The sequence below is a fragment of the Notothenia rossii genome (assembly GCF_949606895.1).
Source record: "Notothenia rossii genome assembly, chromosome: 8".
Taxonomy (NCBI): domain Eukaryota; kingdom Metazoa; phylum Chordata; class Actinopteri; order Perciformes; family Nototheniidae; genus Notothenia; species Notothenia rossii.
The window spans coordinates 50,262,978-50,282,427 of NC_136906.1; the positions used below are offsets into that span (position 1 = coordinate 50,262,978).

Below are 19,450 nucleotides of genomic sequence, written 5' to 3' on the forward strand. Positions count from 1 at the left end.
TTAAATGGAAGTACATGGCACTGTTAACTCTTGAATTAATTATGCCACTATCCATCAAATGTAATAATAAACTAACCTGGAGAGCTCTCCACATGAACCACAAAGTATTGTTTGGGGGAGCCGCCCTCCCCCAAACTGGGCCCCCCCGGGCTGGAGTCCAGGGGGGCGGGGCTGTGCTGGAGCTCCTGGCTCTGGGGCCCCCCCCCCTGGTCTGACGGCAGCTGGTCCAGGCCCTCGGCCACAGAGGAGCAGCGCCTCAGGGGGGGGCTGCCGGGCTCCATGCTGTGCAGCTTGGACAGGCACCAGCTCTTCAGCTCATGGACCAGAGACGCCTGCTTGACACACACACACACACACACACACACACACACACACACACACACACACACACACACACACACACACACACACACACACACACACACACACACACACACACACACACACACACACACACACACACACACACACACACACACACACACACACACACACACACACACACACACACACACACACACACACACACACACACACATATGGGAACCACAGCTGGGAACATGGAACTTTAACAAGGCACATCTGTTGTACAACAAAAGTTTTTTAAAAGTAAAATAAATAATGGATTTCTTCAGTTGTGCCACAGTAGGCTGCAGGTCTGCTCACTGAAAAAACTGAACCGTTGATTTGAATTAAATGTATTATGTCAACAGATTTCACACAACTGTATTAGGTTAGTTGAAAGCAATAATATCACGTTTAAAAAAAAAATAGTAGGTTCAACTTAATATTATTGCTTTCAATTAACCTAATACAGTTATGTGAAATGTGAAACTCTTACTACTTTAAATCCAGGCTGAAGACTTTTCTTTTTGCCCCTGCTCTTAAGTATTGAGTATTCTCAGTTATGCTATTTGGGCTATTGTTGATACAAAGTGAGTTATAGAGGGACACAGTATACAGAGAGACATCTTTGAGGGATTATACAATATTCTGACACCAAGATTACAGGGCTCCCCTTGAAAATGAAAAATACATTTTACACTAACATGCTTCTGTATTTGCATCTATCTTTATTCTTAGAATCAGCACATGTGCTGTGAAGAGGGTTCTGGTTCAGAGCCTGGTTGTTACCTGTCTGTTCTCAGCCTCCAGCCTCTCCTGCAGGGCCCGCTGCTCCATCCTCTGCACACACTCCGTCCTCTCCGCACACACCCTCTCCACTGTCATCTTGTCGAGAGCTCTCATCTGAGGGCCGAAGCAGTGAAACACATTATGAGTGACCAGAGACGTGACCGCTGCAGTTCATTACCTCTTTCTATTGTGAAATCAACAATTCAGATGGCAGTTTCCTGATTCTGATCTGAAATGTTTTCTCTCCCAGGTGTATGACATAAAGACAGTGGTGGAAGAAAAAGTTATGTCACAATGTCAGATGAAAAAAAAAAAGTTATGGACACAGGAGAGAAAACTATTTAGAACAGACTTTAGACAATGGAGCATCGGAATGTCTTTTTCTCAGTTTCCTCGTAGGGCTTCTGTACAATGGGGTTCTTTCAACTCTTTGTCAAAGGGCCCGCTGAACAACAATACATTACTACAGTACAGAAAATGCTGTTGCTCTTAATAACATTAAGAGTGTAACACAGAAACTCTACAGGAGATGCCTTTGAGATGAACACTGCTGTGTTCTCAGATGCTATGATCACCGAAGAGTGAGGATTATGGAAGTGTGTAGTGATCAGCAGAAGTCAGAGGCTACAGGATAACAATCCTCTGATGTCATAGATCCTCGCTCCTCTCTTGACCAGGGGAGCATTCTGGTAGCCATCGTATCAGATGTTTTAATGCTCTGAGGAGGATACACATTACACTTTTATCCAACATACCATAAGTGCAAAAACCATAGAGATTCAAACTCTGCACAACAAGGAAAGTGCAGATATATTCACTTAAAGCAAGTCATACCGTTGTATGGTGAGTTACCTTCAAGGCCTAAATTAACTTCTTAAAATGCCTTTTCTTTTATATAATTGATTTTCTCTTGCTTTGCTTGTATACTTAAACCAAAACAACTACAAATAATGATTTAAGGTTTCTGCTGTGTCGGCATGTGTGTGTTAGCCTGTGTGTGCTACCTGGTGTTTGTTCTTGCGGTCTAGCTGGCCCATCTTGCTGTTCATCAGGTCCTGCACAGTGTGGATCTCAGTCTTCATCTCCTCCTTCGTGGCCTCCATCTGGTTCTCAAGTTTACTGATGAGAGGCTCACAGCGGCAGCCATTCAGAGGAGCCTGCACACACACAGCAAAAATCAACACAAAACACACAGAGCACACACCCAAAACATGTCCAACAAATTCCAGCTGTGGACAGGCTCAAATTCCAGATAGACTTGTATTGATAGTCTACTTGCCAGCACTGTGAACCAAGAAATGTTGAGTACTCCAAAGTGTTATGTTAGAAATGTATAGTATGGGTCCCTCCCAAGCACATAGAAGCTGCCGGATGCTTACTTGCATATGTTAGGCAATTTGCAAAATTAGCATAAGTTGCATTCATTAGCATCACACAATAATGCATCAATAATTGTAATTATGAAATTGGCCAATCTGCATGATGATTACTTATTTTGTACTTTGACTTGAGTGACCTTCTGATTGCTGGACTTGTAACAGAGTACTCCTACATGCTCTGCGACACCAGAGTTAAGAAAGCTGCAAGCTTCTGCTCAGTCACACAGGGGGGTCAAACTCAACTTCATGGCGGGCCACATCAGCATTATGGTTGCACTCAATGGGCCGATTGTAACTTTCAATCTCAATCTTTATTTCTTTATATAGCCCATTTAAAACAACCTCAGTTGATCAAAGTGCTGGACAGGGAACCAATGTAAAATAACACAATAGGAGTCAAATAATAAAACAATAATTAAAAACAAGATAACTAGAAACATATGAAAAAAAACACATACAGATATCAAAATGTTATGTTCAACTACTGTAGTATTAAAAGCCAATGCAAAACTTTAAGGCTATATGTAAAATACATATTATATAATATATATAAAATAATGTATTATATTAGATTATTGCCTTTGCATTGGATTATTATGGGATAGGGTAAAACTTCCTCATTAACTGTCTGAAAGCAGAAGTCTAGGGCAAATAATTGCAAGTCTCTTCAGTGCGCATGTCACAAAATGAGATGCATTGTGGGACATGTAGTTTATGGACAATGTGCTTCTGTAAAGCGAAATTCAACCGTATAATAAACGTTTTATATTCTTTTCAAGCTCTTGCGGGCCACATCAAATGAAGTCCGGCCCGCGGGCCTCGAGTTTGACACACCTGGTCTATCTTCAGTGCCAATACTCCCCCAACATGAGGTGAAGCTCCAGTTTGAACAATGGCCTGGCTCTGACTGAACAGCTTCTGCTCTCACCTGCATGATCTTGCCGTCCTTGCCGCGGTACAGTGTGTACAGCTGATAGGCTTTGTAGTTATGTGGAGGGATGGACCCATGCAGGGGGGCTCCTCGCTGTTTGCATTTCCTCTTGGTGAGAGCTTTGCCGGGCTTGGTCTCTTTGCGGCGGAGGGGCTCGGAAAAAGATGGCTGAAACACCACAGGCACCTGAGGTTAGTCACTTTGAAGATTCAAAGGTGTTATTGTCATATGCACAGTAGCTACAGTGTAGATATGGCAGTAACATCCCAAGCTCCTCCAACCATGCAACATAATTCAACCATTGTTCTGGAAGGAGGAAGGACAGTCATCGTCTTCTATTATCCAGGACTTTGATTAGAAACATCAGTGTGAATGGGAGAGTGTTTTACATTCAGGGACATACCTTGTCTTTCTGCTTCCTGCTCTTCCTCCCCCTGGTGTTGGACTCGGTGAGTTTGCAGACCGCTCTTCGCTCACTGCTCTGGGAGTCATCTGCAGGAGACACACTGTCCTGCACGGAACACGGGGACAATAAAGGCGAGACAAAATGTCAAGCAAGAGCAGGAACGAAAGCAACCCTTTAGGTTTCTTATCAAATATGCACGGTTAGTGTGACATTCTAAATGTTTCCACCATTCAAATAATCTAAAATCATGAATACTTTTTTGAAACATGACTACTTACTCTTTGAATGTGTTTTAACTACAGACCCATAACAAACTGTAGGCAGCCTCACCCAAGTTTAAACCCTTGACGTTTGATGTAAATCTGCTTCCATAAAGTCACAGATAACATGGGAATGTCTGTGAGTAAATTACATATAGTCAGACAGGGTGGAATGAGATCAAAAGTGCTGTCACTCTTATGCCACTTTGAAGGGTTTTAGGATATTTCTTTGACTTTTTAACTTATTTCAGCTATGTGACCCTCCTGTTCACTCAGATCTGACTGATTTACTACTTTCATCATAAATATTGAGTTTTACACCTGATTGCTGCAAGGCCTTATTACTCCAACAGTATGGTATGACCTCCATATGAAATGAATGGGTACGCCTAGATGATGTCCATCCATCAGAAAGTACACACCATCAAATCAAAAACATTTTGGAATACATTTTGAGTGTCTATTCTTTGTATATTCACTGCAGTTATTCATTGAAGCAGTATTCTGAGAAATTGTTTACAGCATAGAAGGGTGTTGAATACAATGTGGTGACGTGCTGACGACAGCAGGGTGAACTGACACAGTGCAGCAGTGCTCACCTTGCAGGGCAGCATCTGGTCTCTGGGCACAGACTGTGCTCGGCCCTCCTCCTTCAGCTTGTCTCTCCTCTTCCTCACACTACGGCCACGCACAAAACTCTGCACCTGAACACACACACACGAGGAAAAATGATTGGGATCATCTTGCTTGCTTGTTAATTAAGTAAGGATGCAAATTAATAATATACAAGACAGTACATGAATAAAGAGACTTTTAAGCGGTATATCATATTTAAAAGGCCATCAGTATGAAGTGAAATGTATCTTTAAGTATGAGTTTAGTTTCCATCGATTTCACTATGAACTGAAAGAATAGCACGAGTTCAACTCATTGGAAATTACCTTTGGAGCTTTGGTCAGCAGAAGAGCCACCTCTGGGTTGTTGTGTTCTCTGGCCTGCTCCAAAGCTGTGTGTCCTGCCTACACACACACACACACACACACACACACACACACACACACACACACACACACACACACACACACACACACACACACACACACACACACACACACACACACACACACACACACACACACACACACACACACACACACACACACACACACACACACACACACACACACACACACACACACACACACACACACACACACACACACACACAGAAAAAATGTGACTCAAACAGACAAAAAATATATATACACAGGTACACATACTGTATATGTACATATATAAATACACACCCATTTCCACGGCAAAAATAAAAGAAAGGTACAAATTGAATTCATGCAAGTCCATGTTTCATTTTTTCATCCTATTGTTGAATCGATTATAATTAAAACTGCGGTCACAGAAGTGTGCGCAGTGAGGCCCTTGTGGAGTGTATAGGTGTCTGTTGTAATGAATATGCTGCCAGCAAAGGGCGTTGTTGGACTAATAGTAAGTGTGTGCATGTGTGTGTATGTGTGTGTATGTGTGTGTGTATGGGTGTGTGTTTGTTTGTGTTTGTGTGTCTGTGTGTGTGTGAGAGTTGATGTGCCAGGCAGACAGGCAGGTCTCAGTAGCTTATCTGACATATAAATGGTAAAAAATGGTACATTCTCCGTTAGCCTACGAGCTCCATGTTCAAGCGATCAACTATTCCTTCGCAATGTAGCATGAAATTGGATATGAGCTTAACTTGTCCTGGATTGGAATTTTTCCGAACATTTCCCTAGGAGGAGTTTGCAAAAATGTGCTTAAAATGCATGAAAAACGCACATTTTTGAAAATGGCCGACTTCCTGGGGGGCGGGGCTAATGGAAAGCGATTTGAAATATGTGTGCAATCATAAGAGCAATGTGTATACAGCGTTTTGTGAATATCGGAAAAACTATATGCGAGTAGTTTGGAGTAATTTGCGACATAAAAAAAAATGGTGTATTCGGACTTCCGGTGGCGCGATCGTGAGGATGGCAGCATAAAAAATTAGCTCCCGACTTGACTACCAAATACTAACTACTACTATAATTTAGGAGATTTACTTTGAAAGTGTTTAACAACACATAACAATGCCAGGGGGGGAGAAACCCTGGAATGGCCTTAAGAAGCAACAAGAAGGACATGGACGGGGAAGATGCAAGCTGCGACCAAGAGGCTAAGGCTAAGCTAGGAGAAATGGCGTCGTTAGCCTCCATCTCTGACGCCATAAACGAAACCATGACCAAAGCCATGTCTGAACTTAAAAACGATATCTCCATACAACTGTCAGAATTCCAGAGAAGTTTTCAACAGGATCTCAAAAAACAACTAGGTGAAATGAGGACAGACATTAACCAGAAGATGGAGGAAGCTACGAGGAAAATTGAAGCTACCTCGCAGCGACTCGAAGAAGCCGAGCGGCGCATCGGAGAGGTGGAAACGTGTGATTTGGAAGCAAACGAGGTGATAACCCAGCTGAGGAGACCCAGCTCCAACTCAAATCAAAACTCATCGAACTTGAAGGTCACTCGCGTCGCAATAACAGTCGGATCTATGGTATCAAGGAAGGAGCGGAAGGGACCTCAATGGCTCTTTTTGTAGAGAATCTTTTAAAAACTGAACTGGGCAAGAGTACCGGCCTGAACGACCTGGGTATTGAGCGTGCACACAGAGCTCTCGGTCCCAAACCCGCGGAGACTGCCACCCCGAGATCCACGGTTGTGAGGTTTCTGAAATATACCACTAAAGAGGAGATTATCCGTGCGGCGTGGAGAAAGAGCATCAACGTAGACGGGAAAAGGGTGTTTTTCGACCACGACTACGCAACAGGTGTGATGGATAAAAGGAAAGAATATCTGCCAATTAAAAAGGTGCTGAAAGAGGAGGGAGTCAGATTCCACACACCGATGACAAAGATGCGTGTTTTTTTGGACTCGGGGAAAGTCACATATGAGAGTGCGGACCTGGCCGCCGAGGATTTACGAGCAAAGGGATTCCGGATTCCACCGACACCTGAAGGCAGAGGAGTGACGCGGCTGAGCTGCGGCTGGGAAAGGGCGAAAAACACACGGCGCGGAGACAGAGGGCAGTACCAGCAACGGGCCCGGGACAAGCTCCGTGGATTTCAACGACCGCCTGAAACGGATGCTGGGGACTGTTAATTCACCTCACAGTAACATTCAACCGCTTTGCACCTTCCCCATCGGAAACAGGACAGTGACGGTAGGCTGAACATTTCTAGGTGGATTTCACTTTTTCATTATGTTTTTCTCACCTACCCAAACTGAACGAAGATAAGGCTTCACAGAGAACATCCCCTGATTATATGGGCCAAGTTTTTATTTTATTTTATTTATTTAATTTTGGATTACGGTAGTCAGTCTTGCTGAGTTATAATGACCGCAACCCACAGACATTTCCCGAGGGGGCCCCGCCACCTAGTGTTCGGAACATCCCCCTACTCAAGAGGTCTAGAGAAGACCTCTTTGATGGAAGCATCTTTTCTTTTTTTTCTTTTTCACTGTTAGTCTTTACTGTTATAGCTGTTCAATGCTTACTGTTTATTGTTGTTGTTTGTTGTTTTGGGGGATCACGAGTGAGTGTCTGAGGGAACTCTGGTTTACACATGCAGGACAAAGAACTCTAGGTTATCACCCCGAATGTTAATGGTTTGTCCAGCCCTATTAAGAGGAGTAAAATTATATCAAAGACAAAAAAGGAAAAGGCCCATATTATATTCTTGCAAGAAACTCACTTAACGGACCAAGAAAAAATAAAGAAAATGGGTTTTAGACATACTTATTATTCATCCTTTAAAACAGGACGCAAGAGGGGAGTGGCTATTTTGATGCCAAATTCGGTTTGATCTAATTGCATTTGAATCTGTTGGAGTCATGATCTGTGCAGGAGACCTCAATATGATTTTGAATCCAGAGCTTGACACAACTAATCAAAAAAGAAAAATCACCTCCACTGAAAGATGGATTAAAAGAAGGATTCAGGACCTAGGCTTGATAGATGTCTGGAGGGATTTTCATAATCAAGACAGACAGTTCACGTTCTACTCAAACCGTCATAATGTCTATTCAAGGATTGATTATTTATTCATGCACAGTTCTGAGAGGCACAGGGTAAAAGAGTGTGAAATGAGTCAGAGAGACTTGTCAGATCATTCCACTGTACACTTAAAATTACATTTAGATGGTAGAACTAGGAGGACAACGTGGAGATTAAATATAAGTGTACTAAATAACACTGTAATCCTGGAAAGATTAAAGAACGAGTTAAAAACATACATGACTAATAATGACGTTGGAAATGTTAGCCCAGTGATACTGTGGGATGCAGCAAAAGCAGTTTTGCGGGGGAAAATTATATCAGAAACGGCTTTTGCTAGAAAGGTGAAAACCCAGAGACTCCTCGACTTGCAAAAACAGCTTTCTGATCTTGAAAAACTACATTGTAAAAATAAAGATCCAAAGTTACTCTCTCAAATGAGACCAATTAAACAAGAAATTGATAAGATATTTTGTGAGGAGGTGGAGAAAAAGCTTATATTTACAAAACAGAGATATTATGAGGCAGGCTCCAAGGCCTCTAAGCTATTAGCCTGGAGGTTGCGGAAACAGCAAACCGAAAATACAGTTTATAAAATTAGGGACCCTCTTTCTAAAAAGATTACGTGTGAATTGGAGGGGATACAAAAAGTTTTTGAGACATTTGATCAGGCCCTGTACACTCAGTCCACACCATTTGATGAATATAAGGTTGAAGAGTTTCTGAGCCGGTTGGACCTGCCCTCCCTGGGGAAAATGCACAATGACAAACTGATAAAAGAAATAACAGTGATAGAAATTGATAAGGCTATTTCCTCCCTGAAATCATGTAAATCTCCAGGTCCAGATGGATTCCCAGGAGAGTGGTATAAATCACTAAGAGAGCATTTAATACCATAAAAGCTTTAATTACACTCTGAAGGAGGGAGTGCTCCCATTACCATTTCAGTAATTCCTAAAGAGGGTAAGGACTTGAAAGAATGTGGGTCATATAGAACCATTAGTGTACTAAATCAGGATTATAAAATATATGCAGCTATTTTAACTAAAAGAATGGAGGAAGTGATGCCACTATTGATTGATGAGGACCAGTGTGGATTTATTCAATGTAGGCAGACCCAGGATAATATAAGGAGGACTCTCCATACCATTGACTATATACAAAAAGAAAAACTCAGTGCCATCCTCCTCAGTATGGATGCAGAAAAGGCCTTTGATTCAGTGGGGTGGGGTTTTCTCTATAAAGTTATGGAAACATTTGGATTTCATGAACAGTTCATTATGAACATTAAAACATTATATACATCCCCTACGGCTAGAATCAAGGTAAACGGAAGTCTGTCTAGAACCATTCACCTGCAGCGTGGCTGTCGCCAAGGCTGCCCAGCCAGTCCAGGGCTCTTTAATCTATTTATTGAACCGCTTGCTCAGGCAATAAGGCAAGATACAGACCTGGAAGGCATCATAATGGGAGATGCAGAGTACAAAATATGTCTTTATGCGGACGATGTCTTGGTCAGTCTAAAGAACCCGGATTCAGGACTCCCAAGGTTAATGGATATGATGCAAACATATGGAGCTTTGTCAGGTTATTCTCTTAACGTTGATAAAACTCAAGCTCTAGTGTTCAACTTTATCCCAACGTTGGATCTAAGAAATAAATACAAGTTTGATTGGGACTCCAAATTCATTAAATACTTAGGTGTAAAATTAACAAAAGTAGGGATGCACCGAATATTCGGCCGCCGAAAATTATCGGCCGAAAATGGTTAAAAAGGCCCTTTCGGCTTTCGAATGTCAGAGAACAGGGTTACGTTGGTAAGCTAACGTGTTGTTGTGAGGACGTAATCAAAACGCGGCGACAAGCACGGCGCGCGACCATGCTCGCGGCTGGCTCACAGCCAACATGTCTGCCGCTTGGAGATATTTAAAAATATTAGAGAAAGAGGCGCGGATTGCGAGGGGGCGTAACTGCAAAGACTTTCACCACTTCGGGATTACTCCACCACTTGAAATCAAAACACCCGGACAAATATGCGGAGTAAGATCAAATCACAAGCACTGACAGCGAGAGACTGTTCAGCGCTGCCTCTCATGTGCTTGATGAGAAGAGGAACAGACTTATGGCTGATAAAGCAGAGAAGCTAATGTTCATTAAAAAGAACCTCCCACTTTTCCTTAATAAGTAGACAAGGCTGGCTTATCATAAGCTTATCTAGTTCTACATGTCTACTCTATACCCACTTTCCTGAACAATTGTCATTGTGAGTTATAATTCACCATCTCAGGTTATCATTAGGGGGAAATGACAGCAGCACAGTGTTCAATATATTGTACTTTCGGTATCTAAATGATACAATGTTGTTTACATTGCTCATGAGGACAGACCACCTTATTTGCAGATTCTTGAAATTGTAATTTAATTTGTAATTTATTGTGGATTTTGTATCCAGTTTTCACTTGATGTATCTTTATACAATGTTTACTACTTTGCTTATGAGGACAGACAGCCTTATTTACAGATTCTTGAAATTCAATTGTAATTTCATTTGTAAATAGTTACATTCATGTGGATTTATCCAGTTTGCACATTTGTATGCATGCACTTATAGGTGCATTTGTTGTTGTTGAAGGCCTGGCTGTTACAGTCTTTATTTACACTATTTTGTTGTAGGCCTACTGGCTAGTTTATGCAGTTTTAAAGCACCTTGGCTTTGTTATGAATGCACTTTGTTGTAGTTATCCTACAGAGAAAAGAAAATGCACTTGACTTGGAATGAATGTACTGTATGCATTCAAAAGTGCTGAATAAATGTTTTATGGACCCATAATAGTGATTATTATTTAAGTTAAGTTTTGCCATAATCATTTATTTTTCCATAATCAGGCAGCTGAACAACATTGGTAAAAAATGTATACATTATATATATATATATATATTTCTATTAATCTTTTTCGGCCTTTCGGCATTCGGTTTTCGGCCAACTGTTTCCTATTTTCGGTATCGGTTTCGGCCAAGAATTTCCCATTCGGTGCACCCCTAAACAAAAGACTTGTCTCAGATGTACTCTGATAACTATGAACATATAGATTCGCAGATAAAAAACGATCTAGATAGATGGGCGTCTTTGACCCTGGATCTTGGAAACAGAATTATGTCAGTAAAAACAAATATATTACCCAGACTTCTTTACTTGTTTATGTCATTACACATTCATATTCCGGATACTAGATTTGGAGAATGGGACAAAGTGATACCACGATTCATATGGAACGGCAAACCCCCTCGGGTGAGATACAAAACTCTACAGCTGCCAAAGCAAAGCGGAGGGATGGGCTTACCCAACCTTAAAGATTATTATCTAGCGGCACAGATAAGGCCACTGATGCTCTGGTGTAATAAAGAATACTTAGCAAAATGGAAACACATGGAGTTCTCGATGCTAGACAGGCCCTTACAGAGTTTGCTAGGATGCCCACTAGATGCTAAACAATATGAAATCCAGAGTCAGTGGGTTCGGTTTTCAATGGAGATCTGGTCCGGCCTAGTGTAACAACTCAACATTCAAAAATAAATAAGAATCTTAATGTGGCCAACTCAAGACCCAGATTTCAAACTAGCTGTTAACGACACGAGGTTCACTCAATGGACGAGGGAAGGAATTACAGCAATTTGTGTGTTGGTTGATAATCAAGAATTTATAGATTTCAAAAAGATGTCAGAAAGATATGGCCTTGTCCAGCAGGATTTCTATAGATACCTACAAATTCGACACTATTTTGATAAGAACATCAAAGGATACATGCCAGGTAATCTATCGGGCATCACTCAAATGTTTATTAGGGCTTATAATGCAAACTATCCAGAAAAATTGTAGGTGAGCTATACAAATGCATAGTTGAAATGAGAGGCCACTCAACAAATTACATAAAGATAAAGTGGGAAAGGGAACTGGGAATTGATCCTGAGGAATGGACAAATATAATCAAAACACAAATCCCTACAACAGCCTCACAACTGTGGAGGGACTTTTCTTGGAGAAACTGTGTTAGATTTTTTATATCACCAAAGCAAAAGTCCAGACAGACTGGATCACAACCCACATGCTGGAGAGGATGTGGCCACTGTCAGGCGGGTCATACACACATATTCTGGGGCTGCCCAGTTCTTAAACCCTTCTGGGAAGGTGTCCAAAGTATCATCAGAGAAGTTCTATCTTATGATATAAACTTCACCTGTCTTTCCTTTTACTTGGGGAATATGGACTCTGAGATACCAAAAACTGAACAATATCTTTTAAAAATCTTTATGGGAGCAAGTAAAAAGGCCATAACAAGGCGATGACTCTGTCAGGAACCTCCCATCACCGCTCAATGGGTAGCAATAATTAAAAACATTTGCAGTATGGAACACATGACTTTCAGCCTAAGACTACAAAGAGACAAAGGTGAAGCGCTCTGGGAAAAATGGGACACATACCTAACACAAAGAGGTGATGACCTGTCTTGCACTTGATTTCTTTTTTCTGTTTAAGTAGACAATGATTGTTACAATTGTACTTCGTAATGACCTCCTCCTGACCCCTTAGTTTTAGCCGTGTTTTTTATTTATTTTATTCTTTCAGTTTTATTTTGAATTGTCATTGTATGTATTTTAGTTATCTGCTCCCTCTAGCTTAACTAGAGGGTTGGGATATGTATGTTACTTTGAGGTACTGTATGCAAAACCCTGTTGCCCTGCAGTATACTTTTATCGGATGCACTTGCTACAATACTGTCCGTGTTTTTTATTTTTCACCTCCTGTAAAACCTGAAAATAAAAAATTAAATTACAAAAAATAATAATTGTGTATTCGCTGTGAGCTTACGACCTCCACGATTGATTTATCAAAAATGTGCTCCACAATTTAGCATCATATTGGATAGGGGCTCAACTTGTCCTGGATTGGAATTTTTCCGATCATTCCCCTAGGAGGAGTTCGCAAGAATGTGCTTAAAATGCATGAAAAACGCACATTCTTCAATATCGCCAACTTCCTGGGGCGGGGCTAATAAAAGCCAATTTGAAATATGTCCGCAATCATAAGAGTAATGTGTATACAGCGTTTCGTGAATATCGGAAAAACTATATCTGACAGTAGGAACACATTTGAAATGATGTGGTTTTTTTAATAGAAGAGGAGCTGCATTTCCAAGCAGCTGACTACAGCTTCTTTGAATGTGCTGTGGCCTCGTGCCGGCTGCTGGAAACAGATGGCAGAGTGTTGGAACAACAACAAAGTGTGCTGACTTGCAGATGAGTAAAGGCACAGTGAGTTCATCTTGTTGGGAGCATTAATGATGCAGAGAGAGGCTGCAGGCACTCACATTGTTGCAGATGTGGCTGTCTGCCCCCCCCTCCAGCAGCAGGCGCACAGACTTCTTATGATTCAGTGCAGCAGCCACGTGCAGTGGGGTGTCGCCAGCCTGCACACGAGAACAAGACACAGCAGTGTCAAAATCAATCAAATCAATAATAATCAATCATTTAAATAAATCAAAGTTTATTTATATAGCCCAATATCACAAAACACATCAGTGGGCTTTACAGATGAACTAACATGAATGACAGTGCAAAGCTAAATACAACTACAGGCATGTCCTCCTAATATCAGGGACTCACTCGTGCAAAGTGATACACCCGATTCCAAAGCAAAAACATCACACATTTTAAGATAACAGACTAGATCTAAATAAAAACTTTACAGATGTGATTTTAATTTGTCACATTAACAAATTAAATTCTGGACACAAAATGAATTTAAAATAAATTCAAGAGGGGATTCCCCCACACTGTAAAGCACAGTGTGTGGGAATGCCCTCTTCTCTAGCCTTTTGAATATTCCTTTTATGTGTGTTCATCTGCTTTCACAGTCATGAATAACTCATTCTAAAATAACACTTTTACAAGCCATATGTGATACTTTAAACATCGTCATATTTTCCAATATTCACAAGTGTCTGTACTGTACAATAACCCTTACAGGAAGTAGTAGCAGCTGTGTCTAGCTGCTGCTGAGAGATGTGTCAGTCTCACCTGGTTGCTCTCGGACACAGAGCAGAAGGCTCCCAGCAGGATGCGGGTCACGGCCACGTGGTTGTAGCGAGCGGCCACATGCAGACACGTATCCCCCTGCTGGAGAACACATTCAGCCATCGGCAACAAATACATTAAAAAAATGGAAGTATTCTAATATATATCAAAGATGTGTCATAGCATAACGCAAAACATTTATTTGGATAAATTATGAAGGAGATTAAATCATATTTATGGCTCGATCTTGTCTATTCTAAAAGGTGCTGGAAAGCAAACCTCTCTTATTCCTTATGCATTATTTTTCAATTGGCAAAAAAACAAACATGAAAACTGATTAAAATATTTTTTTTAATTAAAGAAAACCTTTTTGCAGTCAAAAACCATTTCAATTAGATTTTTTTTAATATATATTATTTAGCGTTATAATTCTTGAAATAATATAAACTTATTTCTTTTTTTCACCACTAGTATTTGTGATTAAATACAACACTATGTAGCATGTTTCATCAGCAGGAGGGCAGGTTTAAAGCTGTTCAGAGTGCACCTGAGGACCCACCCCCACCAACCCTCCTTGTGTGTGTGTATGTGTAGATAGAAGACAGCATTGGAGGGAATTGGAATTGGAAAACCCTCTTTAAAGAGCAACTTGCAGGGTTTTTTTTTTTACTAGATTTATGCTTAACCTTGCCTGGAAATTACAAATAAAAAAGTTAATGCAGGATTTGATATGTTTTACAAGACATAAGGGAAATAATTCAGAGGGATAGGAGCCGTTTTGAGCTCTGTTACTAAAAACTGCTTCTTTTTTTTTAACGTCAAACGCGTCATATTACTTCACATGGGGGAGCAACTTTCTCGGACTCCTTCTCTGCCCAATGCGCGGTAGTAGTTTGTAGTTGGTTTGAGCGGTTGTGATTTAGTGAGCTGGTATTTTTTTGGTCATTTAACATTGCATTTCACCATTTGTAATCATGGTGAGCTTGTGTTTGTGCAGGTTGCACAAACTCGAGCCTGTCAGGACATCGAGTCCACAGTTTCCCAAACAGGAAAAGGACCGGAGCTATACGGTGCGAGGTGCATCCACCTCTCTGCAGCACATACTCTCCACATCTGAAGCCTATCAAACAAAACATTTATCAGCAGAGTTGGGTGTATAATAATAATATTACTTTTGTCGGTAACGGAGTAGTGTAACGCGCTACTTTTATAATTCAGTAATCACACTACAGTTACTAACATTGCCCCGACACGCGTTACTTCGTTACTTACTAAAATCGATCATAATCAAACCTCAACAAACACCTAAGGTGCACCTAAACATGCTAAGGTGAAGCTAACGCACAGCTATTTGTTGTTTGTTTATATCACGTAGTCTGTTCTTCTTCTCTGTTTTCCGGTTGTTGCCTGTTTTGAATGACGAATACACACTACCGCCGCCTGCTGGTAAGGAGAGTTATTGCCACTCACGCATGCGCAGTTCGTACGTGCTCGGCTGAAGTCTTAGCGGTGTGTTTCAGTCTGGTTCCAGGGTTCCAGTGCAACACATGGCCAACACGCAGGAGAACACGCCGACGCAACAGCGTGAGCAGAGATATACTGCGCAAAATATACAGATAGCAGGAGACAGAGGACAGCCATGGTCAGATAGGAAAACATTCAGGAGCTATCTGGATCAGTCTTATGCGAGAATGGAAACTGAACTAAAGAGAACATTTAAAACTTTAGCAGTCTGCGTGATCTGCCTGCAGGGAGGGGCGGGCCGGCCCTGCAAGTAAAGTAACGAGTAAAGTAACGAGTTACTTTATGTAGAGAGTAACGAAGTAGTGTAATATTACATATTACTTTTTTAAAAAAGTAATATTACTTTTTTTTAGTAACGACCCCATCAGGAAACCATATTACATCTCTCTCCCCCCTTCGCTGCTCTCTCTCTCCCCTCCGGTACACAGCACCGTAAGACGTAGTGTGGAGTTGCATTAGGTAACGCTGTGGTGGCTGTACTCCTCCAGCCGTCTCCTTTGTGTTTGTTTGTTTGTTTCCCCCTGTCTGTGTTGTTTGTGTGTGCGTGGTGGCTGTCACTCCTGGCTCCCGGCTCAACCTCCACTCACCTGCTGCAATCAGCTGTGCACCCTCCCCGACTACACACCTGCTTTCCAACAAGCCATTTACAACGGCATATCAACGGAGGCTCCACAACCTTTCCTAGCCAGATCGTGGTAAAACCACAGTGGTATAACTTCAAGGCAACTTAGCATTATAGCTATTTTCTCATACCTGGATGTTTTAGCGACGCAAGATACGGCTGATACTTGCGCATTCGTTTCTGTTATGGATCAGTATCAACAGTCCTTCCAGTAACGTTACTATATTATCAATACTACTTTAGTTATAGCCTGATATATGATTGCTAACTTTACAATGTTGTGATGTGACTGACGTTAGCTAACATTAACTGTAACTAACGTCGGTCACTCACCAAGACAGCTGCCCTGTTCTCCACTGATTCTCCTCACACCAAAGCTCAATTTCTCTCCGATGGCCATTATTTCTTCTAATCCTTGGCTCCTTCTGGTCTCTTTGACGCCTAGCAGGCTCATAATTATATGGTTGTGGTCCGTCATATACATTCAAATATTTATTTTCAACCTCTTCTGTGTCAAAACTAGCATTGTGATCCATGTTTATTACTACGGTAGACCGGCCGCTCTCCCCCATGTTACGTCACACGCGGGAGGTCACGTGGGGAGGCTTTTTTTATGCGGAAGTAAAAATGTCTTACAAAAACGACGCCAGATGTCACTGTAGTGTATATTTATGTATATTTTTGGGAAAATCTAGCGTATACATAATTTTCCTACACATTTATTCACTGGTGTCTCTAACCTGCAAGTTGCTCTTTAATGGTCACACATGCAGAGCACACAGCACACACAGTGAAATGTGTTCTCTGCTTTGAACCCATCCTAGTACCAGGAGTCTAGTACTAGGAGCAGTGGGCAGCTACTGTACAGCGCCGGGGAGGGAGATATCCATCTACCCATCTACATATCTATCCATCTACCCATCCATCTATCTATCTATCTATCTATCTACCCATCCATCTGTCTACCCATCTATCTATCTATCCATCTATCTATCTATCTAACTATCTACCCATCCATCTATCTATCTATCTATCTATCTATCTACCCATCTATCTATCTTTCCATCTAACTATCTATCCATCTAACTATCTATCCATCTATCTATCTATCTATCCATCTATCTGTGACGAAGATGGCTTCGTCACTTTGGACTGACGGCTTTGGGCTTTGTATATTGCACATGTATTTTATTTTTGAAAAGTGTTCCCTTTCCCCATGTCTGTTGCTGTTGATTGTGTGCACCTGGTGCCCTGTGTTGTCTCCTCCCCCCTCACCTGTGTCTTGTTGATTGATTAGTGTGTGTGTATTTAGGCTCTGTTTTCCCTGTCAGTGGACAAGGTAGTGTGGGTGAAATCCTTGTGGCTGGTGACTGTGTTCACCTGGGCAGCAATATTGAGGCTGTGTCATGTACCACAGCGATGAATAAATGCCCACAGGGGCTTATATTTTAATTCTCTGCCTCCTTGCTTGGTCGGGCCGCTCAACGGTCAGCCTCACACTATCTATCCATCTATCCATCTAACTATCTATCTATCCATCTATCCATCTATCTACCCATCTATATATATATATAGCCACCTTTGTAGTTTAGTAAACTCTGGCTTTAGGCTCGACATACTTCGCTAACCCTCTAATCTGGTTTCATATGAACCCCCCCAGATGACCACTTACTTGGTTCTTGATGTCGGGCCTGGCCCCCCCCAGCAGCAGAACCTTGGAGCTCTGAGCGTGACCGTTCTGACACGCGAGGTGGAGAGCTGTGTTTCCTGCCTGCAAACAGAGGGCTCAACAGATGAGTTTGGCTCACACATACTATTTCTCTTATCTTATTCAGATTCACATTGTTTGGATACTTCATTCACACCATTCATCTGAACACACAGCTGCCACAGCAAAGTGAACTGAGACGAGACAATAGGCAAGAGAAGGGACAGAGTGTAGAAGACAACAAGAACGAAGTAAGATAAGGGGAAATGGAAGAGCAATATAATAACAATATAAAACGTTTGTTTTGGCAACGGCAGTTTCTTTAACAGAGATCATCATAAGTTGAGTGGAATGAGCGGGAGACAACAAACACAAGTAGAGCACAAGTAGAAAACAGTCATGAAATTAGTCAAATGTGTCAATAATGACAGTTCTATTTCATCCCTACTGACCGCCAGAGGCAGTGCTTTAGCACTGGATATGTCCATCGCATGAATGCCCACTTCGAGTACCTAATAACAACAAAGTCACCTGTGACCCACGTGACTACGGCTACATAGGCCGGCGTCATTAGTGGATCGGTTCCTTTTCCTCTTCTCGCTTCGCGAGAGTACCGCGGCTACATTCTTGTAGCCTACAGCGTTCAGGTTTGAACGTTTGATCTGAGGTATTTCTCTGCAAACAGCTGGCCGTGTGCAGCTTCGCGACTGACAGTTAGAGCTACGGCTTGTTAACGCGTCCTCCAGGAGCTGTGGCCGGCTGTGCGCTTTGCAGAGCCTCGACGGACAGGTTTGTGTCAACTTGTTGCTGGTGATGGCTGTTTCCCCGCACCCTCTCCCAGCTAAGTTGTCCTGATTGCTGTCTTATTTATGGTTTGGCTTAGACTTTCTGGTGACGACAGTGTTCCCGCTTCCTCTCCCATAAAGTTGCCCTGATTATGCTCTTTTCAAAAGTTCTGCTTGTGGCGTTGTGCCCGAGCTATCATTAGCATTTGAGTCCCAGCTTTAGCTGCGTCTCTCATTCAATTTAGTATGGAAAGCCCAGTGTGCCATATTTTGCCCGTTTTTTGTTTAGATGCAGAGAGTAAGGTAAGTACTGGCCATAATTACTACTGTAACTACGGTCCTAGGCCATGTAAGCTACGGTTTTATGCAGGCTGTTCTATTCCATAGAAGCTAATGATCTGGTCTTAACATTTGTGTTTTGACTTGGTTGCTTGATTGTTAGCAGCAGGCACTTGGCTAACACCTTGCATGTGGCCATTAAGCTTAATTATTTAACTCAGCCGGTGAGGGCAGTGCTCTCGCTACCGCTCCCGGTAACGTATGGTTTTG

The 19,450-nt window shown here is 41.8% G+C and overlaps 1 protein-coding gene across 5 annotated transcripts in view; it reads right to left on the reverse strand.

The window, feature by feature from the left end:
* Nucleotides 1-19,450, reverse strand: part of ankrd6b (ankyrin repeat domain 6b) — a 94,620-nt gene that overhangs the window by 6,006 nt on the left and 69,164 nt on the right. For 3 of the 5 annotated variants that reach the window (XM_079643061.1, XM_079643062.1, XM_079643059.1), the window contains 10 exons: nucleotides 18,081-18,179; nucleotides 14,266-14,364; nucleotides 13,557-13,655; nucleotides 5,052-5,129; nucleotides 4,710-4,814; nucleotides 3,848-3,955; nucleotides 3,442-3,612; nucleotides 2,139-2,291; nucleotides 1,135-1,248; nucleotides 77-335 (listed from right to left, as the gene is read on the reverse strand). In XM_079643061.1, coding sequence (XP_079499187.1) covers nucleotides 77-335; nucleotides 1,135-1,248; nucleotides 2,139-2,291; nucleotides 3,442-3,612; nucleotides 3,848-3,955; nucleotides 4,710-4,814; nucleotides 5,052-5,129; nucleotides 13,557-13,655; nucleotides 14,266-14,364; nucleotides 18,081-18,179 — 1,285 coding nt within the window. The remainder of the gene's footprint in view (nucleotides 1-76; nucleotides 336-1,134; nucleotides 1,249-2,138; nucleotides 2,292-3,441; nucleotides 3,613-3,847; nucleotides 3,956-4,709; nucleotides 4,815-5,051; nucleotides 5,130-13,556; nucleotides 13,656-14,265; nucleotides 14,365-18,080; nucleotides 18,180-19,450) is intronic. The other 2 variants (XM_079643063.1, XM_079643060.1) reach the window with 1 other exon arrangement.